At 40.5% G+C, this 14,396-nt stretch overlaps 1 protein-coding gene across 1 annotated transcript; it reads right to left on the reverse strand.

Annotated features, from left to right (window-relative positions):
• Window positions 1-719: 719 nt before the first annotated feature.
• LOC128354209 (cysteine/serine-rich nuclear protein 3-like) lies at window positions 720-4,937 on the reverse strand. Its single transcript, XM_053314475.1, has 4 exons — window positions 4,787-4,937; window positions 3,630-3,889; window positions 3,120-3,431; window positions 720-1,829 (listed from the first exon to the last, which is right to left on the reverse strand). Exons 1-4 carry the CDS (start codon window positions 4,935-4,937, stop codon window positions 720-722), a joined length of 1,833 nt encoding a protein of 610 aa, XP_053170450.1.
• Between the last annotated feature and the right edge of the window lie 9,459 nt (window positions 4,938-14,396).

A 14,396-nucleotide genomic window follows, 5' to 3' on the forward strand; every position in this document is an offset into this window, starting at 1 on the left:
CAGTCATGTGATCCATTATCAATATATAAAAATATTGATTATAGCTTTTTATTAAAATTATGTTGACATATTCCAAGCCTTAAAAACTGAGCACAAAAATGGAACAAAAACAACCTTCAGTATGAATTACAATGTATTTATGTGTTGGTGATAATTCATATGAATGTCAGTGTTTTGCCAGTAACATTATCTATCATTTTACAGTTTGTGGAAGCCTTGAAACATCATAGGTAAACTGAATACATGCTATACAGACAGGCATTAAGAACAATAAGCAGCTCAGACACCAGCACAATGGAAAATAGTCAAACAATACAAGCACCTCAAAATCTTGTAGATTTTTCATAGATGCCAGCCAGAAAACATGCTGTAATGATCAAAGACTTTATAACAGGGCATACGTAATACTCCATACAGTTACCAGTAACTTACAGAAACACTGTTTTATTGATATTTATCAATGAACATTTGATACTTTTAGAGTCTTTTATCCAAACCAACAATCTTACAAAGGTTTAGAGATGAATTGAGCTAAAATTAGATCAACTCTTTGAGCCTTCTGTTTCAAAATCAGTCGCAGCAAATCCACTCATTGTGACTCATTCTCTCTTCGGAAGTGCACTTATCAAGAATAAATCAAACTCTGACAGCTAAGGGTCACGATTCTTGAATAACCATTTCCAAATATGAAGTGATCTCTCTCTAAAACATTTGAATCATCAGATGCTCTCTGAGCATGACGTGTCCGTCTTTTGATCGGGAGAGGCTGCGTCTTCCTGCTCTGGTAGCTTCTTTACTTCCTCCTCTGTCTGCTCCACAGACCGAGCCAAAGCCTCAGTCTGTAAGTCATGAGCGTCTGGATTGTTCTGGGGGTCCGTCGGGAGCGGCTGTTTGCCGGATGCGACGGCAGGGGCAGTGTTACTCTCACGGGTGTCCACATGTGAGCAGGGTTGGAGCGTCAGGGGCTCTGTGGGGTCAGTGTAATGACAGGGAATGCTCTGCTGCTCTGTCTGGCAGTGGAGTTCTGTTTTTATTTCTGACTCTAATGTAGGCTCTACTGTGGGGAGTGTGGGAGCCACAGTAACATTTTCACTGAGAAAAGCCATAGTTTCATTCACAGAGCTGTCCATTTGATAATGCTGCATGGAGGGACTGCTGTTGAAGGGGTTACTGAGGCCCATGAGTGTGTTGTTAGAGTAACCCATTACAGATGGAAGTGGAACCGAGTAGGGAGGGTGATTTGTACCGTGCATTGAGCAATCCCAATCCTCCTCTTCTTCTTCATCGTCGTCCTCCTCCTCTTCATCTTCTTCATCCTCCTCATCCTCTTCATCCTCCTCATCCTCTTCATCTTCCTCTAGGTCTGTTTCTAAGCTATGTGTGCTGCAGTCTGAAAGCCCGCTGCAAATGCTACTACCATCCTCATCTTCCTCATAGGCTTCATCATCCTCATCCTCATCTTCCTCTTCCTCCTCCTCTTCCTCCTCTTCTTCCTCTTCATCTAGATGTGAATCTGTGTCGCCTGTGTTCTGGAGGTGCATGATGGGAATGTGCGCCGTGCCGCTCATCAGTGGAAACTGCAGGTTCGGCTGCTGCTGCTGCTGGACCAAAGAGGAGTCGCCATGGTAACCGTTGCCATTGGTTACAAGCTGCTGCTCTGGCTGCTGCTGCTGCTGCTGCTGCTGCTCCTCGCGGCTCTTCTCCAGCTCCAGCTTCATGATGGTGTGCAGGAAGTGGGTGCGCACCCGGACCGGGTTGAACTCCAGGCGTCCCATGGTGTTGCTGCAGCCTTCCTTGGTGCAGCCACAAGGGAAAGACATGCGGTCCACCTGCATACAAAAATAATAAATACACCAGTGTGGAACAGCAGTAACAGCAAAGGTAAATTTAGCTGCCAATCATAGCTGGTCATGCTTGAAGAGAAACTGTGGAATCTGCTGTTGGCGTTATCAATATTATATTACACACCTTAAAGCAGTGGAGCCTCATGTACACGTGCCATAAATACCCTGAAAATCTTATATCAGAGTTAACTGATTTCTAATTTTAAAGGATTACATATATGTTTTTTTTAAATAATCATCTTCCCAAGGTGGTTTTCAATAATGCATACTCACAAAGCAGAATGCCACCCTAAATACCCCACATCTATGAAACATCAGGGTTTTAATAGAAACCTGCTGTAAGATTAGCTGTAGCATCTACAGATACTTTCAGGTAGAGAGGAAGAGAACTATAGGCATAAGGGCCCCAGGGAAAGGCTGGTGGATGGGGAACATTTCAAATGAGACAAGTGACGACAATGTCGAGTCTGAGTCAGGCGACAAAATTGACAGGAACCATTTATTTGATTTATACTTGGATTGGCCCCATGTCCCATCTACTAAAATGGAGTAGGTGGTACTTATGACCTATACTGCAACCAGCCACCAAGGGGTGAACCAAATATTTTCAGCTTCACTTTTGGGGGGCTGTGATATCAGCCATATTTATATACAGTCAATAGTCTACTCAGAAAGTGAAAGTTAGTTTACCCTCCTTCCTAAAGTTAGCACTGATTCCCTGTAGATGTTAATCATTGTTTCAACACCTGCCAAGTTAGCAGCTGTGCTGACACACTCATTTTCATCCCACATTATGCAAAGGAGCTAGAATTAGCTGTTATTTGTCCATTAGACCAGTTTTGGTAATGACAAATGACCAGACTGTCCAAACTCACAGCAATGAGTAGAATCTTGTAAGCTCAGCACTCTGTCCATTACCCTGTGATTTGGATTAAGACAGAGTCACAGAATATCTCAGTGAATACTCAAATCAGAGATCGGGCTAAGCAACAACTACCAACATCAGACCCCCAGCTGGTACCGTTTTCAGTGTCCACCCATACAAATAATGCACCAATCAAATTACCAGTACCAACATTGTCACGCCCAAAATTTCCTAACCATGGAGAATGCTGTAACTGCAGAAAAATGTAGAATGCTTTGTCCTCCTTGTAGACACCTCAACGATAGATGTATGGATGTCTTCATGCAAATGTTTATTTCAGTTGGACTTCAGAGAAGTTCTACAGCACAGACAGACATGAACAACACTTTAGGATTATAGATGGGCCTCACCACAGTTCCATTTACCTGGCACTTAATGCCGGCCAGGCTGCAAGCACAGGTCTCTGGGTCACATATCCCCCGGCAGCGGCATCCACATTCCTCTCGGGACATACGAAGAGTGCGCAGCTCATGCTTTTCATCCACGTCAATGCGTCGCACCCCAGACACACGCAGAAGGGCACGGCGCCGCCTGGTAGTCAAAGGCTGGAGGAAGAAGTAATCATCCACCTCCGTGTTGTCTACGTCCAGGTCGTCCTCTGAGATGTCATCAATTGTCAGGGTATCCGCCTCCATGGATGACACTGTGCCGTTCTTAGTCAGCTGTAGGGCAGGAAAGTTAAGTTAAATTAAGACTGGACCATAAATATACATTGACATGTACATTTAAACTCTCAGGCCTGACTTCTTCAAGAGATATGAGCAACAGTTATTTTAATATTTAAAAGAGACAATATTAAAAGAGGACAAATCATGGGTAAGAAAGTGATATGGAAGGCTTTGTAGAGTCATCCCACTGACTTTGAGTTTGATGGCATTGAGTTTCTCCTCTTTGAGATGTTCCCTCAGCATGTTCCGATGGCTCCTTTTCTGCTCCATGGCAAACTCCCTGAGGGTGAAACGCCTCACCCCACTGTGACGTGGCGACATCCCTAGGGTGCTGCCACCCTGCGTGGGAACACTGGTGAATCCCTGCCGCCGGTTGAAGTAGTAGACGGTCACACTCTCAAAGTGCACATTGCGGCCCCGCAGTCGCTTTGGCTGTTGCTGGATAGAGGAAGCTGAGATTGACACAGAGAGGTGGAAAACAGAACTTTATAGCACTAGAAATAGCACAATTACAGATGAGCACACACACTGACACCAAGTCTGTAATGCATATTAGTTTGCTACTGATCATACTAGACCAAGTAAGGCTCCAACAGCAAAACATGTCACTCCTTGTTGAGGTATTGTGCCATAACAAGATCTGGGTAACATTAACTGTGTCACCAGGTGGGGAGATATAAAGCGGTATATCATCGGCATAAAGGTGGAATTTCATGTTAAATCCCCATGGCAGTATACATGTATAGAGAAAATAAAGTGGTCCCCAAATAGATCCTTGGGGGGCACCACAGGTAAAGTGGGGGGCAGGTGTGAAAGAGGCCCATCCAATGCTAACAGAGAAACTTCTGTCAATAGTAAGGTAGGAAGAAAACCAGCAAAGAGCCATGTCTTTAATGCTAATCCAGTTCTCTAGATAGTCTCGCTATTAATGAATGTGCTTCAAGCAAGATTAAATTAGTGTATCATATAAGAGTGTAAAGACAGACAAGAGCAGTTTAAGTGCTGTAAAATTAACTAAAGTCAAACCTGCTGATGTAACCATTTTAACTCTGCATGAAAAAGAAGTTGTTTATTGGGTTAAGAATATTCAATTACATGCAAAATAACATATTGTTTGTATATATATATAAGGCATACTTAAAACATTGACAATTATCTCCATAGTAACCCTCCCATCCTCCTCTGGTTGAACCTTTTCTGTCATTATTTTAGTTTAGCAGGAATTCTGCCCAGTTTTGAATAGACTCTACACTTCAATGTCTTCAAATTGAAATCAAAATTACAATATCTAAATGTTGTGTCACTTCTCTCTTATGACATGAAATCAGTGCTGTGGTGTGTGATCTTACAGTCCAGCAGTCCAGAGGGAACAGGATGGTTGAGACTATCACTGCTGTTACCACTGTCGCTGCAGGAAACCTCATCATCATCAGACCCCTGTAGGGACAGATACGGGGAAGGTCCCTCCTCAAGCTTCCTCTTCAGGATCCCACTCATCATGTGGTTCCTCCTACTGGTCACACCTGCACAAAGGACAGAGAGGTCATATTTATGGTTGACAGTTGGTATAACACCTCAAATTATTCAAGTTAGAATGAATGAATGAATGAATGAATGAATGAATGAAGTTTTTAATAATTGTGTTATGTTAGCAGTTGTGCCCATGCTGCTTGGGCTTACAACACACCAACACAATCATATAAGCCATATCTAGAATGCTTCTTATACATTTTAAATCAATTTTGCAGAAAGTAAGACTTTGAATTATCTTTACAGTCAGTCAGTTTTTACTTTTTTTAACTGATTTCGTAAATCACTGATGAGTGATATACTGTATAATGACAATGACAATGATAATCTTTTAATCATCTGTATGCAATAACATTACAAGGTTGTGTTGAGAAGATCTTAACTGTACTGCTTAAGATCTTTAGATTCTGGATAAATGAGATGTAACGCATGATTCAGAGCCACACTTTTGTATTCATGTGTATATAAATATACAGTTTATATATACGTTATTTAAATGGATGATTAAAGATATTGAAGTTATTATTTTTTCAAGCATGGATAACGGCTGACTTTTAATGGAGTTAACATTATACCTTAATATTCCTGTAGATATACAGCATATTGGCCTCCTCAACAATGAAGTGAATGTAACATAAAATTGGGATTTTGTAGAATAATAACATAGAATAATGTAGAAAGTAACAAGGTAATTTTAAATTTCAATTTGTTGTTACCTTCACAAGACTATTGTTAAAAGCTGAATTGTTATTTATACACACTTATTATGTATTTTTACCCAATAAGTGCAGTGTGAACCCTATGATGAGATATATTCCTTTTTTAAAGCTCTACAGTAATAATAACCTCAGAGTCTATTTGCCATGGAGTTAAAAAAAAACCAACACCCATCATCTCCAAGCTTGTTGCCAAGTTGACTGGACTGGACAAGGAAATTACCCATTTTAGCCTTAAGGGTCAATATTTTCTCTCAAACTAATTTATTACACTGTCTGATCAGTCCATAATGGAGTGGGAGGATTTAATGCAAACTCTTGTATTGAAGTTAGAAAGCATTAAAACCAAGCAAGCAGACACAGTATTTATATTTGAGGAAAATTGTACTTTTTGTGTGTGGAAGGTCAAAACTAACAAATGTGACAAAAGCTGATATCTGAGCTGATTTAGTCAGAAATGATCAAACAAAAAAATTGGCACCTCTACTATTATGTACTGTGACCTTGCCAAATTTTGTGATGCTTTCAAAGTAGAGAATAAATCATGTTAAATGAAGTGTTGAGCTCATTAAGATTTTGATTAACTGATATTCTCTTGTGGTTGCTTTTGCGGAAAATTGAAAGTACGCTAACACTTCTGATGAGAGATGATATGTACACATGGTAAGTTCTTTCTGATGATGGAAAGTGTGTCTCTACTGAACCCTCAGGACTTTATCAGTACTTAAATTTCAAATGTGTAAAAAACTGTTGAGCTGACTGCTTGTGAACTGGACTGGTAGAGGATTACATCATATGCAGCAGAGCTGAATGCTGGGCCAAGCTTTCCCTCTCTGACAGGCTTTGTCTCCCTTATCCTTCTCTTACAACCCACTGCTATACAAGTCTTCCACTGTGCCACATCCTTTTGTCCCACCTGCTTTTAAAAAAATAACCTTAAATTTTACCTCCCTGCTACCTCCTGCCCCTCTCCTCCTCTCACCATCCTTCAATCTAGCTCAGTGCTTTTCAGGAAATAAAAGGATAGCAAAATCTGTACTGGAAGAGACACTGAACACATCATGCTACGTAACACCTGTCTATATGTGCTGCCACATGAAGGTGTTGCAGTTTTCATTGATCCTGGATGATTTCCTGTGTGCATCTTTCACCTAAGTGTTCCCAGTCAGGCTCTTTACCGGTGCCATTTAGGGCAGCATGCAACCAAATCTGCACACACACACACACACACGCACTTACACGCCTGCTCACGTGTCTGCATGCAAGCACAACCTCCCACTCCCCATGCATGTAACAGGGGGACTTCTTATTGACAAATGTAAATACTAACAAATAGCAGATGCAGTAGGCATCCTGTGACGTGATCAAATCTCACCCCCCCACATACACACACACACACCTCACCACCCCCCCACACCCACCCACCCACCCCAGCCGCCTGTGTCACTGCATGCTTTAAAGGCTTCCTGTGAGTGTGTGTGAGTGTGACCGTCACTGACCTGTTTCCTTGGCTTGCCTTTGGTTTCCAGGAAGTCCTCGACTCTCTCCTCCGCATCACACACTGTTCACCAGCAGCAGCCAAACATCCCCATGTGTCGTGATGATGCAGTGAGCGCTGCCATGATGCCTGCTCCCTCTCTCTCTCCCTCTCTCTCTCTCTCTCTCTCTCTCTCACTCTCTCTCTCACTCTTTCCAGCAGCCTCTGGCACTATTGTGCAGCTCTGAGCACCTCCACTTCTGTCACTATCTTATGCGTTCCCTCTCTGCACCCTCATCCTATGCTCATACTGTAAGCTCTCTCTATGTCTGATTCTCTCTTGCTCTGCACCCTCTCTCTCTCTCTCTCTCTCTCTCTCTTTCCTCTCTCCTCCACCTCCCTCCTTCCTTTCCTTTCTCTCTCTTTCTCCTCACAAAGACTTGTTAGCTCGATGCTGCTGCCGGCTGGAGCGCTGGAGCTTGACTGAGGTGAAGCAAGCCCTTTGAGATCACAGAGAGAAAGGAGGGAAGAGAGGGGGGGTTAGTAGATGTGGTTGTGGATGTAATGGGGTGGGGGTGGAAAGTGTAGAATCTGCTGTGTGAAACACCTCTTCTCCACAGTCTTCGGGAGAATTATTAACACAAATATATAAGCAATTATTTCTACACTTTAAACTAAATAAGTGAAAACAGTTTCTCTACCTTTCTCCAGTTTTTTCACTCCCTATAATAGTTTATTCCTCATATTCATTATTATTGTTATTACTGCAGTGTATTTATCATGCAAATGTGGGTTTTTTTGCTTTGTGTGGTTCTCTCTTTTTGTGTCTGTAAAGCTCATTTGAAATTGAAATAGACGGCAGAGACAAATAGATCAGAGGAAACCAGAGAAAAGAGAGATAATGACTGAGAAATCAATTATTTTTTACTGTGGCTTTATGCAGAAAAAAAAGTCAGTCAGTGACATTCATCTAGTAGAAGAAGAACGTGAAGAAGTGCAGAAAGAGACTTGTGTAGTTGACCAGTGTTCAGACACATAGAGCAAGAACTACAGAAGCAGTAAAGTTGAAGAAAAAATTGGGTTTTGTGTAGATTCCATTTATTTTGGTTATTTAACAATCTTCATGGAATGCAAGGGGAAAATGTAGTATATAGTATGAAATAAAAGTACTGCTTTAGTTATCTTGTTCATCTTAAACCTGTTTAAGAAACTTTAAATCGATCATTTAGAGTCAATAGTTGAGGATTAGACGTATCTCTGTTTTCCTATATGTGCTTGTGTGTCTCTATATATCTTATAATCTTTACACTTGGGCTACTTTATCAGTCACACCTGTTCAACTGCCAATATCTAATCAGTCAATCACCTGGTAGCAACTCAGTGTGTTCATAGCATGGTGGTTGGTGCCAGATAAGCTAGTTTGAGTATCTCAGAAATGTTCCCTCCCAATCATCTAAAGGGTTTTATAGAAACATCTAAAAAAAAAAAAAAGAAAGAAAGAAAGGGAACATATCCAATGTGAGTGGCAGGTGTCTGGGTGAAAATGCCTTGTTGATGGCACACACTTGTTTGTGGTGATAAAAAGGCAACAGGAACTCAATTAACCACTCGTTACATCTGAGGTCTGCAGAGGAGCATCTCTAAACATGAGGCAACACGTCGAACCTTGAAGCAGATGGACTACAGTAGCAAAGGACCACGTTGGGTGCCACTTCTGTCAGCTAAGAACAGGTCTTGATTTCTGCTGGGATATCCAGATGGTTTTGTCAGAATTTGGTGCAATCAACATGAAAGCACAGATCCATCCTGCTTTGTAACAGTTCATGGTGGTGTAATGGTAATGGTGTAATGGTGTGGGGGATATTTTCTTGGCACATTTTGGGCCCTTCAGTACCAATTAAGCATCATTTAAACACCACAGCCTACCTGAGTTTTACTGCTAACCATGTCAATCCCTTTATAACCACCAGTATACCCATCTTCTAACAGCTACTTCCAGCAACATGCCCCAAAGCTCATATCTTCTCAAACTGGTTTCTTGAACATGACAAAGAGACTCAAACAGCCTCCACAGTCACCACATCTCAATCCTCCAGTAGAGCACCTTTGGGATGTGGTGGAACGGGAGATTCGCATCATGGATGAGAAGCCGTCAAATCTACGAATGTGTGATGCTGTCATATCAACATGGACCAAAATCTCTAAGGAATGTTTCTAGCAGCTTGTTGAATCTAGAGCTATGAAGAATGACGGCAGATCTGAAGGCAAAAGAGGGTCCAACCCAGTACGACCAAGGTGTATTTCATAAAGTGGCCGGTGAGTTAACAGTTTCACATTAAATTGAAATATGTAACTTAAAGGTAGCACACAGTCCTGCCAAATGGTTTCACATTATTACAATCTACAATGATCTACTAATGCAGCAACAGTGATAAAGACTGCAATCTAGTTAACCCTTTATTGTTCAAATCATTATATTTGGTAACTTCTGTAAATATCCCAAAATATCCTTCCTTCCTTCTTTCCTTCCTCCCTGCCTTCTTTCTTCCTTTCCTCTTTTCCTTTCTCCCTCCCTCGTTCCTTATTTCCTCCGTCCTTCCTTCCTTTCCATCCTTCCATCTGTCCTTCCTCCCTCCCTCCTTCTCCCCTCCTTTCCTTCTTTCCTCCCTTCCTTTCCTTCCTTCCATCTGTCCTTCCTCCCTCCCTCCTTCTCTCCTCCCTTCCTTCTTTCCTTCCTCCATCCCCCTTTCTTCTTCCTTCCTTCCTTCTTGCTTCCCTTCCTCCCTCCCTCCTTCTCTCTTTCTTTCTTCCCCCCCAACCTTCCTTCCTTCCTTCTTTCCTCCGTCCTTCCTTCCTTTCCTTTCCTTCCTCCCTCCTTCCTTCCCTTCCTTCCCTTCCTTCCTTCCCTTCATCCTTCCTTCCTTCCTTCCTTCCTTCCTTCCTTCCTTCCTTCCTTCCTTCCTTTCTTTCTCCCTTCCTTTCAATGAGTGTCCTATAAAGGGTTAATGTAGATGTAAAAAAAGCAAAATTTAAGATAAAATAGGTTTTACAGATGTTTTATGTTAAAGCTTTAGAATACACACAATGTGATTTGGTGAGTAGTCAATGGAAACTGTCACTCAAATGTAACTTTGTTGTTCAAGAAAAGTCCACAGGGAACTTAATATGGAATGGATACTTCACATAAACATCATAAAGTTCATATTATACAATTATATTATACAATTTTATATGAAAGTTAGAGCAGCTGTCGTCTTATGAGGAATTTGACACTGTTGCTGTGGAAAAAGTGAAAAACATTCATGCAGATTGATACTGGTGATTGAAATGATGCAGGAGCTGTTTACAGACTGCACAGCTAGTGTTACATTACTGTCCATACAATATCAGTTGAGCATATAGTAACCTGCATTAATAGTTAGTTAGTTAAACAGATGGTAGGCCGGTTAGATTAGGTGACTACTGGCCATGTGAGCACACAGCTGGTACACAGTATTTAGGCACAAACACATTGACAAAGCAGGATCGTAGGTTGAATATGAGCCACATTCTGAACAGTTCAACTTAAATGGTTAGTGTAGATAATAAATACAGATGAGCATGTATTGAAACAGCAACACAAAGCCAAGACCTGGATGTAGTAATTATGTTTTGCAGTTAATTTTCACACCCATTTCTATAGCTGTCTCTCTCTCTCTCTCTCTCTCTCTCTCTCTCTCTCTCCCCAGCATTATTTAACCAGGAAAGGACCTCACTATGACTAACAATGTGTTATACTGTAGAGTCTCATCTAAGATAGGTAGCACCACATACTAGAATATATAACATTAACATAACTATTAAACTCTCATTAGTTATACATTAAGTCATAATGACTTAAATTAAATATGACAAAAAATCAAGAATTATAAAACACATGAGATCAAAAAGATATTGGCACTGACAAAATAATGACAATTTTATACCATAACAATGAATTAAATTCTAATCTTAAAATCACTCTAATAATCCTAATATTCCAACTAACTAAACGTTTAAAAGTACTTACTAGAAATAATTTTTTCAAACACAAATGAATTCCTGCCTCCAGGCTGCTTCACAGGGAGGACTCTAAGGTTGTCACACAGTGTTTGATGTTGCATGTTCATGTTCTGATCATATGCAGTACACACGTAGAGACAAACAGACACATCTGCCATGCAGGAGAGACATAAATTCAAAGTACACATGACGTTAAACAGGAGCGGACCAGCTGTGCAGACACGGGGGTCAATACATGTTCCAAACTGTCACATTCACCACAATACCACAATATTACCACAACATCCTGTTCAGTTGAGTCACGCTCATGTTTTTCTACTGAAATCTTTGTCAGTCATTTGAATAACTGCTGTACAAGCCTCACACCAGCAATTTCCAGGTGTTTCATCTTGTCTGAGAGAGTTCTGGTTGGTTCTGTTTTTCACTGAAGAGAACCTGAACAAAAAACCAATCTACAGTAATAGTTAATCGTAGCTGTAATTAAGCATAGTAGCCTGTCTTAAACTCCCAAATCAAAAGAAATAGATTCAGCACTAGGATTTTAGAAATACTGATGTAATATAAGACATTTTTCACATTTCTCATTTATTAATTTAACTGTTCAGTAATAATCTCATCACCAGGTCTGGTTGATGATACTTAGTTCATGTAATTCCTGAGCAGCTAAACAGCACTTGACAGAATAATCTTAACTCAAGGTATTTACTCTTTTTGTTCTGGAACTTTTGACTGCAGACATCATTTGCAAAGTGAGACTGTGGATGTTCAAACTTTCCATGATTCTGTGCAGCTATGTGACTTCTCCAACTCAGTTTTTAGCTGGAAAACAGTCAAATGAAAGTTCTCTGCAGTCTGGTGAAATCAATTAATTCTAATAGGAACACTGAGGTTAAGTGAATGTGCTTTTTTTTTTTAGTGCTGAGTTCAACTATGGTGAACTTTAAACTGCTAATTCATGCACTTGACCAGTAGCATGCCTTCTCTTGACAGTGTTGTCATTTGAAGGACTGGAGGTCTGGAGACTCTTTGCTTATTAGCCGTGTTGCTCCGTCCACTTTCATTTCACCTCCTCTGTCGGAGTTAAAGCTGCTCCACAGAAACAGGCAGGCTATGTTAGACAGTAATGAGACAGGAGTCAATGGTACAAATATGAACGTCTGTTAGCGACCGTGCTAATGAGCCTGCTAGCTGACAGTTAGCTCCAAATGAAGAATATCATTAATTTAAGATGACACTGTGTAGAATTTCAGTTCCTTTTTCTAATTTCTTGAGAGCTAAATTTTCATCTTTAAACCTGATTTTATATTATAAACATAGTGTCTTTACTGCATATATAATGCTCATGAAGGTTAACATAAATACACACAACAACGTCTTTGAAAAATATGCTTTTAACCAGCCAACCTCCACCCACCAGCCCTTAAACATTGTTGCTATAGCAATGCCAGTCTGTGAATGTTCAGTCTTCCCATTATAGTCGTACTTGGTTGAAAAATATCAGAAAATGAAGAGCCTTAGCCTTGAGTTTGTACGTACAGTACTGCACAGACAGAAAAATCTCTTAGTATTCCGGCTTCGTCTGGAAATTAGATTTTTTTTTTCTTTCCTTTTTCACAAGCAGCATTGAGGAAGTGAAAAACTGAATTCCTGAATGAAGTTTATAGCTTAATTTCCTATAAAAATCAAATAGTTTATGTTGAAAATATACTTATAATTGGTGCATTTAAGGTAGATTCTCGAGGAAATATCCATAATAATCCATAGTTTCCATAGTTACTATGTTTAATATAATATATGACAAAAACAAATATAGTTTTTATGTGTATTTGTGACTATGTGCATCTGTCACATAGTGTATAATTGCACTCTGTTCTAAGATCTGCAACAGCTGATTATTCTCCTCTTTCTCTGCAGCACAGAGCCTCATTAATTAGTTTATAGGGTGATTAAAAAGTACTGAAGCTTGTGTTCTGTCAGGGTGCTGTTTGCTGTTGGATGAAGCTACCGGTGTGTGTGTGTGTATGTGTGTGTGTGTGTGTGTGTGTGTAGACCAAAATGCCCTTGACCATAAAACTAAGGGTGAAAAACACATTGCAACATAAATCAAGTGCTTGCTATGAATGTTTCACACAGCTGTGGAAAAACCCACAATCTTTAAATTCCCTTTTATTATTTCTATACTATATGTGAGGTGAAAATGGAAGTAATGATATGAAAAGTTAATGCATTTTAATAAAGAAACCTAAAAAAATATATACTATGATAAAAACTGAGTAATTAGTTTTTATACATACATATCAAGAACTAATACAAAGCTTGTGATGGAGGTTTTTTCAGTTTTGTGCTGTGTTCTAAATCGCCTTGTTTTCTCCTGGCAAGGATGGAGTGGCAATGTGCTGGAGAGACGGAGCGATCCTTCCAATCAGCTTCCATGGCAACGGGCCATGAGAGGGAGGTGGGGAGAGGTGGGGAGGTGGGGGGTAGTAGTCGTTGAAGAGGAGGAGGAGGAGGCAGCTAGAGGGGTTGTGGGGAGGTGGGGGCTGGGATGTGGCAGCAGCTCCCAACGTTGAAGCATGAGGGGAGGCTGGAAGAGGTCTGCATTTTCACAGTGAGAGGAAAAATACTGTGTGTGTGTATGTGTGTGTGCGTGTGTGTGTGTGTGTGTGCTTGCAAATTCGAACAATGAGTGCAGCTAAGGAAAATGAGACACTAAAATAACAGTCTGCCAGGCAAGAATAGCATCATATTATTGTAACAACAGCACAGACATGATCATGTTTTAATCGTGCCAGCTTTCTATTTTATTACAAGATCCATCAAATACTTCATTATCATGGGATGGCATACACACAAAACACCATAATGATTCCCACATATAATACTCTCGCATACACATCCTTTTATAAAAGTGTGTGCTGATGTGGCTGTTGAGGTCAGTGGAGGACACTGCAACCATCTGTACATGTGCATTTGGCTGGGGCTGTGTGAGGCTCTAATCCAGAACAACACAACATACAAAGATCCATTTCCTTTATTTTTATTGGATGTTTCATGTATACTGGAAAAAGCCTGAATGGTACCAAACAAAATAATCACTGTAATTATCTTGTATTTCCCCCCCTTGAGTGCTCCCTTTTGTATTAAATGTGTTTACTGTGACTTTACTGACCTTTTGCTGCATGACAACAACTTTTT

Source organism: Scomber japonicus, chromosome 24 (assembly GCF_027409825.1).
Source record: "Scomber japonicus isolate fScoJap1 chromosome 24, fScoJap1.pri, whole genome shotgun sequence".
Taxonomy (NCBI): Eukaryota; Metazoa; Chordata; class Actinopteri; order Scombriformes; family Scombridae; genus Scomber; species Scomber japonicus.